We start from the raw sequence: 13,627 nt of genomic DNA on the forward strand, positions 1-13,627 counted from the left end.
ATGAGAACAAAATCTAGTTCAAAAGAGACGGAACTGAAACTCCATTCGAATACAACAAGATGATTTGAGAAGTGACAGAGGTTTGATGTTTAGCGAATCCTACCTGAGAGAGGGTGGCATCCGCACAGGCTTTCCGTGCATCCTTGAGAAGAAATACACAGATCAGACCCCAAATACATACACAATCAGTCTCATAGGTCAGAAATGCAAAATTAGTGTCATAACCAGGCATCACTAGGGATGGGCGTTTTCCACAAATATCACATTCGAATATTTGAGCTCACAAAAAACGAATATTCGAATATTCATTTATTTAAATTAAGTTTAATGAGTCAGACGTTATTTTTCAGCAACATTTGTTTTCCATTTTGAACAAGCTTACAATAAGCTTGAACATTACACATCGTGTTTTGTAGCTGAAAACCTTTAACAATGCGTGCAAACAAACAAAAGTACAGATTAAAAGCAAAAAAAAAAAAAAAAAAGTGAACAAAGAAAAAACGTAAGGCAGCCTGCAGCAATTAGGCTATTGTACAGAATGTAGCTTACACTTAACTTTTAAACTGTCAGCAAATCTTTTTTGCTTTTTTTCTATTGTTTCAAATGTTCTTGTTAAGAAATACGGGCATGTAAACATGATTGGGGGAAAGTCGGCTCCTTAGTCTGTTAACAATAAGGCCGGCCGCGGAGAAAACACGCTCTGACGGCACAGTCGTTGGCGGGACTCACAAATAACGGTGTGCTAAGCGAATAAGTTTGGTGAAGCGCTTCGTGTTTTCGTTTCACCACTGAATGGGATCCTCATCTGGTGGAATACATGGCTCCAGCAAGAACTGTTCCCACTCGTCTCGGCTGGACTCTCTGTAATCATCGCTGGAGAACTGGCTCAGCCTTTTCCGACGAGTGAGCATTGCATCTTCTTCATCGTGGCGACTGCATCCGCACCACTCGCATCAAGGGAAATGTTCTTTTTTTTCTTACTTCTCTCATGTTTTCATCGAGAAACCTGAGATGTTTGTGCCGAGGGTCTAGGGCAGACGCGAGAAGAGGAGTTTTCACTGCATTCTCCAAGTTAGCGGTGGGGGAAGTCGTGGCCTAATGGTTAGAGAGTTGGACTCCCAATCGAAAGGTTGTGAGTTCGAGTCCCGGGCCGGCAGGAATTGTGGGTGGGGGGAGTGCATGTACAGTGCTCTCTCCACCCTCAATACCATGACTTAGGTGCCCTTGAGCAAGGCATCGAACCCCCAACTGCTCCCCGGGCGCCGCAGCATAAATGGCTGCCCACTGCTCCGGGTGTGTGCTCACAGTGTGTGTGTGTTCACTGCTCTGTGTGTGTGCATTTCGGATGGGTTAAATGCAGAGCACAAATTCTGAGTATGAGTCACCATACTTGGCTGAATGTCACTTCACTTCACTTCACTTATTCGTTGCTTGAGAGATGCTGCAACAATGTTCTTGGATCACTTTCTGTGATTCTCCACGGCATATTTGAAGTACTGTAGAAGACCGCAGTTCTTTTAGGGGGCATTCACATATCGCGTCTTTTGCATGCTCAAGTTCGTTATTTCCAATGTAGGCGCGCGGTATGCGCGCTCATAATGGAAGCGACGCGGGCGCGATGTGCACGCGGTGAGCCGCGCTCCCGTTTTTTCCAGGCGCGTCCGAACAGCATCGAGTTAAAAACATCTCAACTTTCAGAATGCTACAAGCGCACCGCGGGTCATGTGACAAGAACTAAACATTCAGCTTCATCCTTTCCTGTAACAACGTTGAAAGCTCAGCCAAGATGAAGGAACAGCTGATCATAGCTGTATATGGATTGCCATTTTGAAATAAATTTAGTAGCAGAGCTACTGAAAGCGATTTTTTTTTGTGTTGCAAATCCATTTATCCTTTGCTGAAATTTCCGCGTCTTCATGGAGAGAACGCGTCGACTCAGGAGCGCTTCTGCCCGAGCGCTTTGGAAAGAAGGAGAAAGCGGCGCGCATAGCCTTTTCCACGCCTGGCCCCTTAATCATTCATTAATTATTTTTTGCTTGCATACACCTTCAAATATGCCGTGGAGAATCACAGAAAGTGACCAAATTAGGTTTTATTGTGAACTTTTTTTTTTTTTTTTGCGAAATTCGAATATCATTTTTATTTATCGAACAATTCGAGCAGAACGAATATTCGAATGTTCGACTATCCGTGCACATCCCTAGGCATCACATGACTGAAATAGTTCAGAGTGACGAGCAAAGAGCCTTGTCCTTTGTCACAGTTAAAGTGATGCTATTATGCTTTTTCACTTTCAACTTTAGTTAGTCTGTAATGTTGCTGTTTCGAGCTTAAAATATTTTATTTTATTTAACAGAAATCACTTTTCAAAACCTACAACGAACGACTCATTTGGATTACAACGCATATTTCCCAAGATTTGTGATATCACAAATACTGTCGAATAGGATGAGACTTAGTTGAGCTGCACTAGAGAAGGCAACAACAGTTATTGCTGTCGGACACACGCTAGCTTTCCCAAGGCAGACAAACTTAGAGTGGTTACAATCATCTGGGTTTAAATCGCGCTCAAATTGATGTGATTTTGATGCAATATTTAAACTGAAGATCACAGCAGGCAGCTTTGGTAAGAGGCAGGACATTTCCAAACATTTCCAAGGCTCTGAGTGCTGTCAATCACAACACACACTGGCCCAGCTAACTAGGGATGCACAGAATATTCGGCCACAGAAAAAGTGCATTTTTTTCGGTTTTCGGCCGATAAGACTTATCACCGAAACAACATGGCAGAAATGTTGTGATGACAACAGAAACCGCGACCTGCACGTGCACCTGCATAGCGCAGACCACGAGCTCCCAGCGACATTCACTTCTTCACACCAGTGAGAACATTCTCTCTCTTCTCATTCCTTTGTTCGCAGCACTAAAGCGTCTCCTAACAAAGAGAATGAGACGGACCACGAAGTGAAAACAAAGAAAAGTACAGTCGGCACACGTCTCACTGAGATCTTTTCGGATCCTCTGCACTTCATCGCGAATGTGCTTGATCCGCGTTATAAAGACCATTACTTGGATGCGGAAATAAGGCAGCGCGCACGAGAAATGATCCAGGCCGCGCTGGATGCGGAGAAGCACCAAGCGCAGGAGACTGAGATCAGAGCGCAGAAAAAGACTCGTCTGTGCACCAGATGAGGGGCATGCACCCTCGGTGTCTGATATGTTCAGTGAAATTCTGCATTTGTTTGATACAGCAACAATTCGAGCCGTTCATGACAGACTGGGGAGAGAGGTGTTGGAATAATGTAAAATATGTGAAAAATAATGTGTTTTATCGAACAACCTAGTATGAGACCCTGTTCTAGTACTCCCTCAAAACAAAATCAAGACTTTGTAAAAGAGCATAATAGTACCCCTTTAAGATCGAAACTAGCCCAGAAGGGAGGATCCACCCCTCCTCGGGCCTGGTTACGACACTGCACAAGTAAAAACACATCTGTGAGTAGACATGTGCCGGTATTCAGTAATGCGATATATCACGGTAATGAATATCCACAATATTGTTATCGTGGGCACTTCTAAATACAGTAAATAATTATATATTACAAATTATTCCGAATTTGGAAAGCATTTTAAGAATACTTTTCCCCATCAACTGTTCAAAATGCACAACACCACTGTATGATGCTTGAAAGACACGTGTGTGCTCTGATGTTAACAAGCACACATGAGAAGCGTGTTTTTACAATGCATATAATAATACATAATATAAATATATAATGAAATGTAATAGAAGCCTGTGTAATTAAAATGAATTTCAATAAATGTAAATATAGTTAAAAATCACATTTATTTCAAAGCTGTGGGAAGCACTGAAATGTACTGATGCACTGTAAAAGGGCCTAAACTTGTGACGTGTGGCAGCATCTGCTGTCGTGATGTGCATCGAGTGTCAAGCGTGTGTGTGATGTTGTGTGTGTTTAGAGACTGACTCTGATCTGGTTTTTCAGCTGTTCAGCCTCCTGGCGTAACTGGTCGAGTTCGCTCATTTTCTTCTGCTCGGCGATGGGCTTCACTCCGTCCGCTCACTGGCGCTCGCACTGATCTGAAACACACAAATATCATCACTCTGTTAGTATCATTAAACAACTGTACATTGTGTGGGATTCAAACATGACACCATTAGAGACATATTAACACACCTCATTCAAGACTTGTGTTGAGCTGCTGGACAAACGTTCTGCTCGGAGCAATACTGCCTTCACTGACACAGCACCCACAGCTCTGTATTTTGGGCTGAGTTTTGCCTGATCTATTGGCCCAGAACACACCCAATTCCAAACCTGTCTGATCGACACAGAGTCAGCCTCATTATACACCGCATCACTGCTGTGTGTGTGTTTGTGTGCACAGCTGACATCCGACAGCGCTATAGTTAGAGCGCTGGACACAGAGAGAAAATGCATGTCCTCTCTAATGAAGGGATGCGAGCACATCTCTCTCCGCCTGTGTCCTTGGCAACCGTGAAGCTGCGCTTAGCAACAGTGCTGTGCAGTGAGCCTGTGCTAAAGATCAGCAGCACATCACAGGGCTAAACCAACGCTTCACACAACAGCCGAGAGCAGCTGATCACAGCACAATAAGTGAACACTACGCTCAATTAGATCTTCGTTTGATCAAATCTACTCTACTACGACACAGGAACAGGACTCTGATGCTGATCATAAACCAAGCAACATCAGGGGTTGTTTGCTTTCAGACACTGATGTGTTGTTTGCGTTAAGGGATGTACCCTTTACCTTTGTATACATGCAATTTAATAGTTCTCCTACACACGTCTGACTGTGCATTCACACCAGACGCGACTTGTGCTAATAAATCGCGCTATTCGCATGTATTTGGACACTTGAACATTTGGAGTTCATTCACTTGATTCGCGCATGAAATTAACTCCTTTATAATAATTAACAAATTCGTGTCATGAGGGGCTTCTGCAGTTGAGTTCACGCAGCATTGTGATTTCAACCACCATTTTTATTCGGATAATTCTCAAAATATTACTGTTATTGTGTCATGAAATGTAGTTTTAAAAGTATTTCAGGCGAGAATGTAGTTGTTGTAAACTCAAATATGCGGTTTATTTATGACATTTATTATTATTTATTGACATTTGCCGCTGGCTCTGATGTCTCTTTAGTGGTTAAACATAAAATATAATTAATTTGTGGTAAATCTAAATCTTTGGTCTTTATTCAATTAATCTATTAATATGTTATATAAACACAAGCAAAATACTTTTTATTCCCGTTTCTGTAAAAGTATGAAGAAGTATCATACAGCTCCGGGTATCCACATACAGCGACTATAACTTTGTCCTCCATTGTTGTTTCGTCACGTCACTACTAAGAGCAAGTTCCTGATTGGTTAACGCGGTGTGAAATTTCACCAAAGTTCAGATTTTTCATCTCGCGCGTTTCCCCCGAAACGCTCAATTCGCGGACACTACGTCCATGTGTTTATACAGTCTATGGTGTGAACTAGGGATGTGCAAGACTAGTTGACTAAATATCAAATGAAAAACTCTGTACAGAACATGCCTTGATTTTTTCCCCCCGAAATAGACAATCAACCTAATTGACAACATTAACCCATATATTTTTTTCTTCATACAGGTAATGATACCTCGCCCTACCCATTTAAACTATTAAAACCCCTATGAAACCATAAGTGGTTCCCCACCTGGTACCCCTTCTGAACTTCACCAAAATGCATGATTCCAGAGGTAAAAGCTTGAATTACATGGGTCAAGAGTTAGTTCGGTGAACAGAGAGAGAGCAATAGAAAGTGTGAGTGGACGCAGACATGAACCTCGACCCGTTCTCAATGTCACTCCTGTAATCCAGGGACACAGTTGATTCAGCGCGTCCACACAAATCCTGTTAACACCAAATCTGCTGATGAACTCTCCTGCTGACCCAAATCCACTGCCGACACTTTCACTCGCATCGCACGTCAAAATGAGCAAGAATATGAAATCTGACCAACTTTAGTAACTAGTGTGAATCTCTGAGTGGTCCTTCTGCATGCACACACTCCAACAGAAAGACTACAGGAGTCATGTCTTGTATAATTCAACACAACTAGGCTAATCCATCTGAACACAAGAAGCCATCAAAAGTCCTATGCTGCCGAAAAAGCACACTATTAAGGACACAGTTCCTGTCCGGACCTCACATTGCCATCCCCTCAGGTGTGCAGTCTTATTTCTAGAGGAAAGTAAAGCTTTACCTGGATTCTGTATTCCTAGACACAGCTCCCGAGCCTCCAATGGCCAAAGACCTTCTGAATGGATCTACACTGGACAAACACCTCACCAGAACGACAGCAGCTGATTGGCTGGCTCCATGTTTAGATGCAAAGATGCGGTTTAAGCCGCACATAATCCAGCTGATAAAGTGTCATGTTAATATTGCTAATACAGGGTCAGCGGCTGCACCAATATACGGCTTTACCTTCACATCAACAACACCGCTCTAAAACTACACATTCACCATCAAGATCAACTACAGAGCAAACCCTGCCTGCTGTATAATAACCACACAAAGTCATTCGACATACACAACGAATATGAACTAACCAAGAAATGCATGAGCATTAACTCAGTAAAAATAACGAAAGAAAGAAATGCCCTCTCACACTGATGTGCTTTTATGCCCAGCAGATTTTCTAATATAAATATTTGGAGTACAGTGCTTGAATTTCAAATTTTGAATATTATTGTTAAACCTACCTGAAAAACTTAAAGCACAGTTAATTTGTTGTATCTTGTTACTGTATTTGTTTGTACCATTGCTTGTCATTAATCTATTCCTATTTTATTACTATTTACTTGCCTTTTTTAGTTAAAATAAATTCAATTCAGAGTTTGAATTGTTATTATTATTATTAGTAGTAGTAGTAGTATTATCTTCTTCACAATATAAATATTAATCAGCAACATTATAAATTGTAAAACACAACTACATTGGCTGATAAAACATTTATGGATGATTGTGGTTTACAAATGTGTCAAAAAAAAAAAAAAAAGACACTAACCATCCCCCAATTCCCCCAAATAAAAGAATCCCCCCCGTAAGAGCCACCTAAAGGAGGGATTCCCCCCCATTTTCCAGAATGAAATTCAGGCCCTGGACTAATATAAAAAGTTAAAGACTGAGACGTGAACTGAACAATTTTCAAAAACATTAGCATTTCTGAATAAAACATTTGAGTGAATGATTCAATGAACCATTCAAAGACACTCGACTGCTTCATTCTATTTGAGCGAATCTACTGAATTAAAGAACATCACTTTCTGCCAAAGTTTTAGGGCTGCTCGATTTTGGCAAAAATCATAATCACGATAATTTTGGTCAACATTGTAATCATGATTATTTAACATGATTATGAGGGGGCCATATGACCAAAACTTTATATGAGCGATTTAAAGCTGGTGATACATATCAAATATGTATTTCCTGTAAATAAGGTTGCTATGACTTCTACACTGTAGAGACCAGCGGAATCGCAAACAAACAAACAAAATGTTATCAAAATTATTGAAAATAATTAAACTGTCAGTAATAAAAAAAAGCAAAGGACAAATACAATTGAAAATATACAAATGAAACAAACTGTGCTTTAATGTGTTTTTTTTATGCAAGTCTAAAGCTGTACGATTTTATTTATTCACTATACTATTTATTCTTAATGTCTCATTTTAGTTTGGCTCTAGTATTATATTTATTTTAGTTTATATGAAAGGTTCACGTAGCGTGGTACAGTCTACTACAGAAATGAATAATAAAATGTAAAATAAATATAGACCGCTGTCACTTTAAGAGCCACATGGATCCAAATTACTGTTATGCGCGTACCCTTTACGTTAATTTACTACATGACCGACGAAGGTATAAATGAATTATCACCAAGCACAGCATTTTGACACATTTTTGCGTGTATTAGACCGTTTAGGCGTGCACCTTGAGCTTAATGATGACTTTACATGTCCGTGTCCTGTTCTGTTCCGTCTCTGAGCGCTTATCTCTTCCTGAGAAGCGCATGTTCTCTTTGTTAATGCTTATAAAACATGAATTAATATACTTCGATAAATCAAGCACGTCCTGTTTTGCAAATGGAGGAACGAAAGCGCAGTGCTGCAAAAGGAGCCGGAATAATCGCTTCATCTCGATTATTGCATTTTCATAATTGAAAATCGAAATCGAACCGTTTTTTCGATTAATTCCACATCCGTACATCGTTTTAACTCTAAAATATAATTTAAGTGATCTAACATTACTCAAAATTATATTTTATATTTAACATCAATCTCAATTAATGCTATTGAAGTGTAAATGCATTCATGCCACACTTTTAGAAAAAGTCCTGAAAAATAGGGCCTTACTGATGGATGATGATGTGGCTTTATATTTAGCCAATTAGCTTATTAAAGTCATTTCACATTTGAAAAAACAGTGAGATGAACAGGTGTTCGTTAGATAAAAGTCCTTTCTGTAGAATGACAGAATAAAGCCTAGAACCCCGAGGACTGTACAGTGGTTTTCTCTTGACACTGAAGGGTGGACTCTTCTGTAGAGGACAGGAAGGAAATAAAACTGGAAGAGCTTCCTGTAGAGACTGCTAATGCATTGAAACATTAAGCAGGACCTCAAAAACAAACCATCATTTTACAGCATATTAGCCTGAAGACCACATGAAATGAAGTCTTCTTTCCTATGCTGACGTATTTCCTGTTGATTCAGGACGTGTTTTTATTATTATTCTTTTTTGTTTCTTTTTTCATAATCAATAGGCTTTGTTTTACAGCTTCAGGACTAGGGATGCACGAGCATGATTTTTCATGGCCGATTCCGATACCGACTTCCGAATATTTTTTTTTTTCTTTAAGCAACAAATAAGAAAGAAGGAAAGTGTGCATTAGGGCTGTAGCTATCGAATATTTTAGTAATCGAGTATTCTACCAAAAATTCCATCGATTAATCGAGTAATCGGATAAAATGTGTTTTTGCTTAAAGTGCAATATTAATTATGCAAGAGAAAATAAGACTCCTGGGTCTCTTAAAATGAACAACAGTGTCCTTTTTTAGAAAAAATCTATTTTTATTTTTTAAATGCATAGAATGCAATGCATACATCAAAAATAAACATTTAATTATTACCCATTGTTTCTCTGTCTGTACTTGTACTGTGAACAATGACAAGAAAGTTGACAGATGAATTAAGTGCCATTCAGTTGGGGATTTAAATAAAGCATTTTCTGAGATGCACAATAAACATTAAACACATAAAACATTAATTTAATTTATCTTTTAATTATTGAAAATTAAGCAAACCTAACTTTTTGGTAAACGAAGGGGATTTACTATTAAGAATAAAACATGGATAAAATGTTGTGTGATTAAACCTTAAAGAAAAATAATGTTTTTTTTTTGTAGTAGTAGTAGCCCAGGCTATGTACATTCTGCTGAACAATAGTCTTTAACTGGACTTTTATTTTGGCAGGTTTACGTACCTTTACAGTTCTGTGTATGTGATGTGACGCTAGTTTTACTCAAATCAAACGGTCAAATGCTCATGAAGTGACTGTCAGAGCAGTTCTGGAGATGTTGTTCATGTGTTCACGTCTTTATTTAGTGAGAGGAAAGACGGTGAAATCACCGCGAGTGTCACGCGCGCTTCCGCGTGTTTATGAATGAAGAAGGATTCATATTTAAACAGACTGTTCCGGCTTAATATTTTCAGATATTAATTAATATCGTGATTTGATGTAAGTGCAATGACCTATTTTGATTAATTCATTCAAAATTCTGCAAATTCCGTGCCATTCCGCGTTAAACTGTAAATTCTGTTTTTATGACTGGATTCCGCGATTCCCTCCGTGTTCCGTGTTTTCTGCATCGCGGAAATCATAGGGCCCTAGTTGTGGTGTGCCAGCTCTATCTTGCAATGGACACACGCCACGACGTTCTCTTTACGTTTCCCCGCGCCTCAAATCAAAACACCGCTGACTCCTTGCAGTATGCGACTTCAGACGCAGCGCTTGTGTCTCCTTCCGCTTTGTGGGTGACGTAAACGCGTTGTCACATTAAAAAAATAATTGCGAAAGAACCTGACGTGAGGTTTAAAATAAATTAAAAGAGGCTTCGAGGCAGAGGAATTTGCCTCGATCATTTTTTGTAATCTAGTTACTCAAGTTATTCGAGGAATCGTTTCAGCTCTAGTGTGCATAAACAAGATGTTTATTTGGTATTTAATAGGCCAAAATGGCTTTTGGCTATTGAAAACAATAACCGTAACCATCTGAAATTAACAGCAGTAACTGCACAGTAAGTAGCCTACATTCAATACAAACATAGATGGTACAAACATCAGCATTTAGCTTCTGTTTCTGAATTGGGTTGAAACTACAGAGAACTGGCCTTAAATAAAAAGATTAAGAAAGAAAAAGAACAAATGTCTATATAAAAAAAAATGACAAAGCAGACGTTAACGTGTCTGCAGTAAAATCAGTGTGGTACGGGGGGAGCGGGGCACTGCTCTGCCTCTATTACATGCTGCCCTGTTTCTGCTGGGGTTTAATAATTTAGGACCCCCTGCCCCACAGACACCAGCACGAGCTGCTGGCCGTTAACTCCTTCCTGCCCGATCCTGAGCGCTCTACACTGCAGCAGATAAAATCAGTGCGTCACGCTCTCTGACACAGTCACACATCACATCATAACTGAGCCTGATCAGCTCCGATCAGCAGAAGATTAGCGCTCAGGCCTGAAAGCATTGATCATGTGATGTGAATGACGCCATGATCTAGGGAAGGTGTTTTCCACAAGGAAGTTAAAAGCAGTGTGGTCAGACCGGACTGTTCATTCTGTGACATTTCTGAATGGAAATGTTGATTCAGGACACCGTAAACTTCTGCACTGAACATGAGCTATGACTTAAGAGGCTTCACAAATTCACATCATATACTATACATTTAACCAGGCGAGTCTGGGTGTGCCTCACACGTCCTCAGAAGTGAAGTGAACCCCCTTTAAGCACATGCGATGTTTCAGATGGTATGTCAAGTGTAAGCACATGAATCAGATATGGATCACAACTGAAAGAGCATGTAAAAGGACATAAAAAAACTAAACCGGATATAGGCAACCATTCAGAATTGGGCATCAAGACCTGCAGTGTGAACGAGGCTAGTATGCAATAAACTGAGTGTAAATTATCATTTTTATCAGAACTATTAAATGGATGCTGCCTTTTTGGTACAATATAAGCCCACCTTATACCCTACACTTTATTTAAAACTTTTTGATTATTTCGATTTTTTCTTGCATGCCTTTTCTGATGTGATAAGAGATGTGAAAAGGGAGAAAAACTAGTTCGGCAAGATTCGCAGATTTGAACTTGGGTCAATCGATAAAGGATGCTTTCTAATAAGAGTATTTTTGTAATTAAGCTATAGCATGTGTGTGTATTTATACTAAACGTGTATACTATAGACTACGGTTTTTCATCGACTGCACAGAGCGAGTGCTGTGACGTGCCATGGCAGAGAAATCCAATTCATTCGCAAAATATTTGCCAAATTCATTTCAACAATTCAAAAAGATGTCTTTTTTTAATACTACTATTAATCCATATCATACGGGCTGGTCCAAATACCATTTTTTGAGCTTCGAAGCTTCAGTAGTAGTCAACACCGAATATTTAACATTTAAACTGCAGAAAATATGTTTTTTTGTTATTGTTGGTTTAGAATATAGTGTTTCTATTTTAACCCATTTTTCCACGTCATAGCCTACACAGATACAAACACTATATGTGTGTTACCTTTTCACTATCTAATGAATGAGAGAAAAGTGTTCAGATGGCAGATGGATATTTGTAGGCCGGTGCACTGATTGTTCAGATATGGCACGGCGTCACATGACAGAGTCAGCTGAGAGCATGCATTACAAACAGGAAATGGAGGGTGGGGTGAGCTGCAAAACTAGAACAAAGACACACGCGTGTGTGTGTGCACAAACACTGCTCACACACATTCAGACGCCCAAAGACACAGCTGATTACGGTTATATGTTTTATTCTTCTGGGTAACACAATGCTGGTCTACACTGAATTAGAAACAGTGGAACTAACCCTCCCGAAGGGATTTGTGTCTTATAATGAACTAACTTTGATTAAAGAACATGTCATTTCTTTCCCACATCAGTCTACACTCATTAAAGTCACAAGAGTTTAAGTGTCTTTAAGAACTGTATAGTAACATGTAAATTAAATCATTTGACAGGGATCCAAACAGGTAAGGGGGGAAAGGTGAGAATTTGGGCAAGCTTCACACGAAAATTATTTTAAAGATATTTATTTTCATGGCATTTTATAAAGTTACTTTTAGTTTAAAATTACCTTGTATGTCCAAAACCATTATTTTTCACACAAAAAAAACAAACAAAAAATGCACATCTTTATTTTACAAAAACCCAAATCCCATGTAATAAAAGACAAAGTGTTATTCAGGCTGTTTAAGATAATACTGGCTGATTAGACAGCAACGATGACCTGAAATGGTAAATGTTTGCCCTCTCTCTCTCTCTCTTCAGCGTTCCCCATCTCAGATCTCAAACACACATAAGATTACCCTTTTAAGAACACTTTAGAAGTACAGAGTAAAGAAAATACTACGCAAAACATATTGAAATAACCAGTTCTTATTTACCCTTGTAAGTTTTTTTAGACCACTAAATTACCAGAGTCCCACCTCAACGGATGCTAAAGTTGAGCTATTTTTACTTTTTCAAATGTATGACTATTTTTAAATGTATTATTGGCCATCTGCAAAACAACAAGCCCATCTTAATCTACTACTAACTGGTCTCTGAAGCAAAAATCTGAAACAATGTGTCATTGGTTAACAACTGGTTACTTTTCTTCTTTTACCTTCGATACACTAATGTACCAAACATGAGCATTCTGGAATAATTTGCAGCAACCTTTGTACCTTAATTATTAAATAATACAAGTGCATTCCAAATTACAATTTGTACTAGACATTCTTGGGCAGAATTTATGTTGGACTATATTTGAAAAGTAAGTATTTTTATGAGGAAATCTTTGGAAAAACAATATTGAAAAATGGATGGAAGTTAGGGTCATTATGTATGGGTAAGCAGCCCTAGCCACACCACCACAAAAAACTGCTTGTGTCCATCACTGTAGGGGGGAAACTAAGTTGTGCTCATTTCAGAGCAACGTCCAAAAGTAAAACGGGCATCTGAAGACAAAGGTTCAAATGAATTAGATTTCCCCTCAGCTCTCTGAATGCACATCCACTAGACACTACACAAGCGTGTGCGTCTGTAGCCTGAAGTGATAACATGTATGAAGCATTGAGTGTCCAGCAAATAAATGCACACATAATGAATAGGCCTGAGTGCTGTGTGTGTGTGTGTGTTTTGACAGCATGCGCCTGTAGCCCTTTACTGAGCACAAAGCATGCAATATTTAACAGCACTCGATGCCCTCCAGACACACTCCAGCAGCAGCTCATGCAGCGAACAGACGGACAATGCAGGACGAG

At 39.3% G+C, this 13,627-nt stretch overlaps 1 protein-coding gene across 2 annotated transcripts in view; it reads right to left on the bottom strand.

Moving 5' to 3' along the window:
- The window catches only part of gnb1a (guanine nucleotide binding protein (G protein), beta polypeptide 1a), a 41,503-nt gene that overhangs the window by 13,833 nt on the left and 14,043 nt on the right, over positions 1 to 13,627 (bottom strand). Inside the window, exons 1-3 of one of the 2 annotated variants that reach the window (XM_059503025.1) lie at positions 6,286 to 6,375; positions 3,990 to 4,102; positions 104 to 142 (exon numbers count right to left, since the gene is read on the bottom strand). In XM_059503025.1, the coding sequence (XP_059359008.1) occupies positions 104 to 142; positions 3,990 to 4,046 (96 nt within the window). In that variant the 5' untranslated portion in view covers positions 4,047 to 4,102; positions 6,286 to 6,375. Of the gene's footprint in view, positions 1 to 103; positions 143 to 3,989; positions 4,103 to 6,285; positions 6,376 to 13,627 lie in introns of those variants that run through there. The other variant, XM_059503024.1, reaches the window with a different exon arrangement.

Source organism: Carassius carassius, chromosome 21 (assembly GCF_963082965.1).
Source record: "Carassius carassius chromosome 21, fCarCar2.1, whole genome shotgun sequence".
NCBI classification, from domain to species: domain Eukaryota; kingdom Metazoa; phylum Chordata; class Actinopteri; order Cypriniformes; family Cyprinidae; genus Carassius; species Carassius carassius.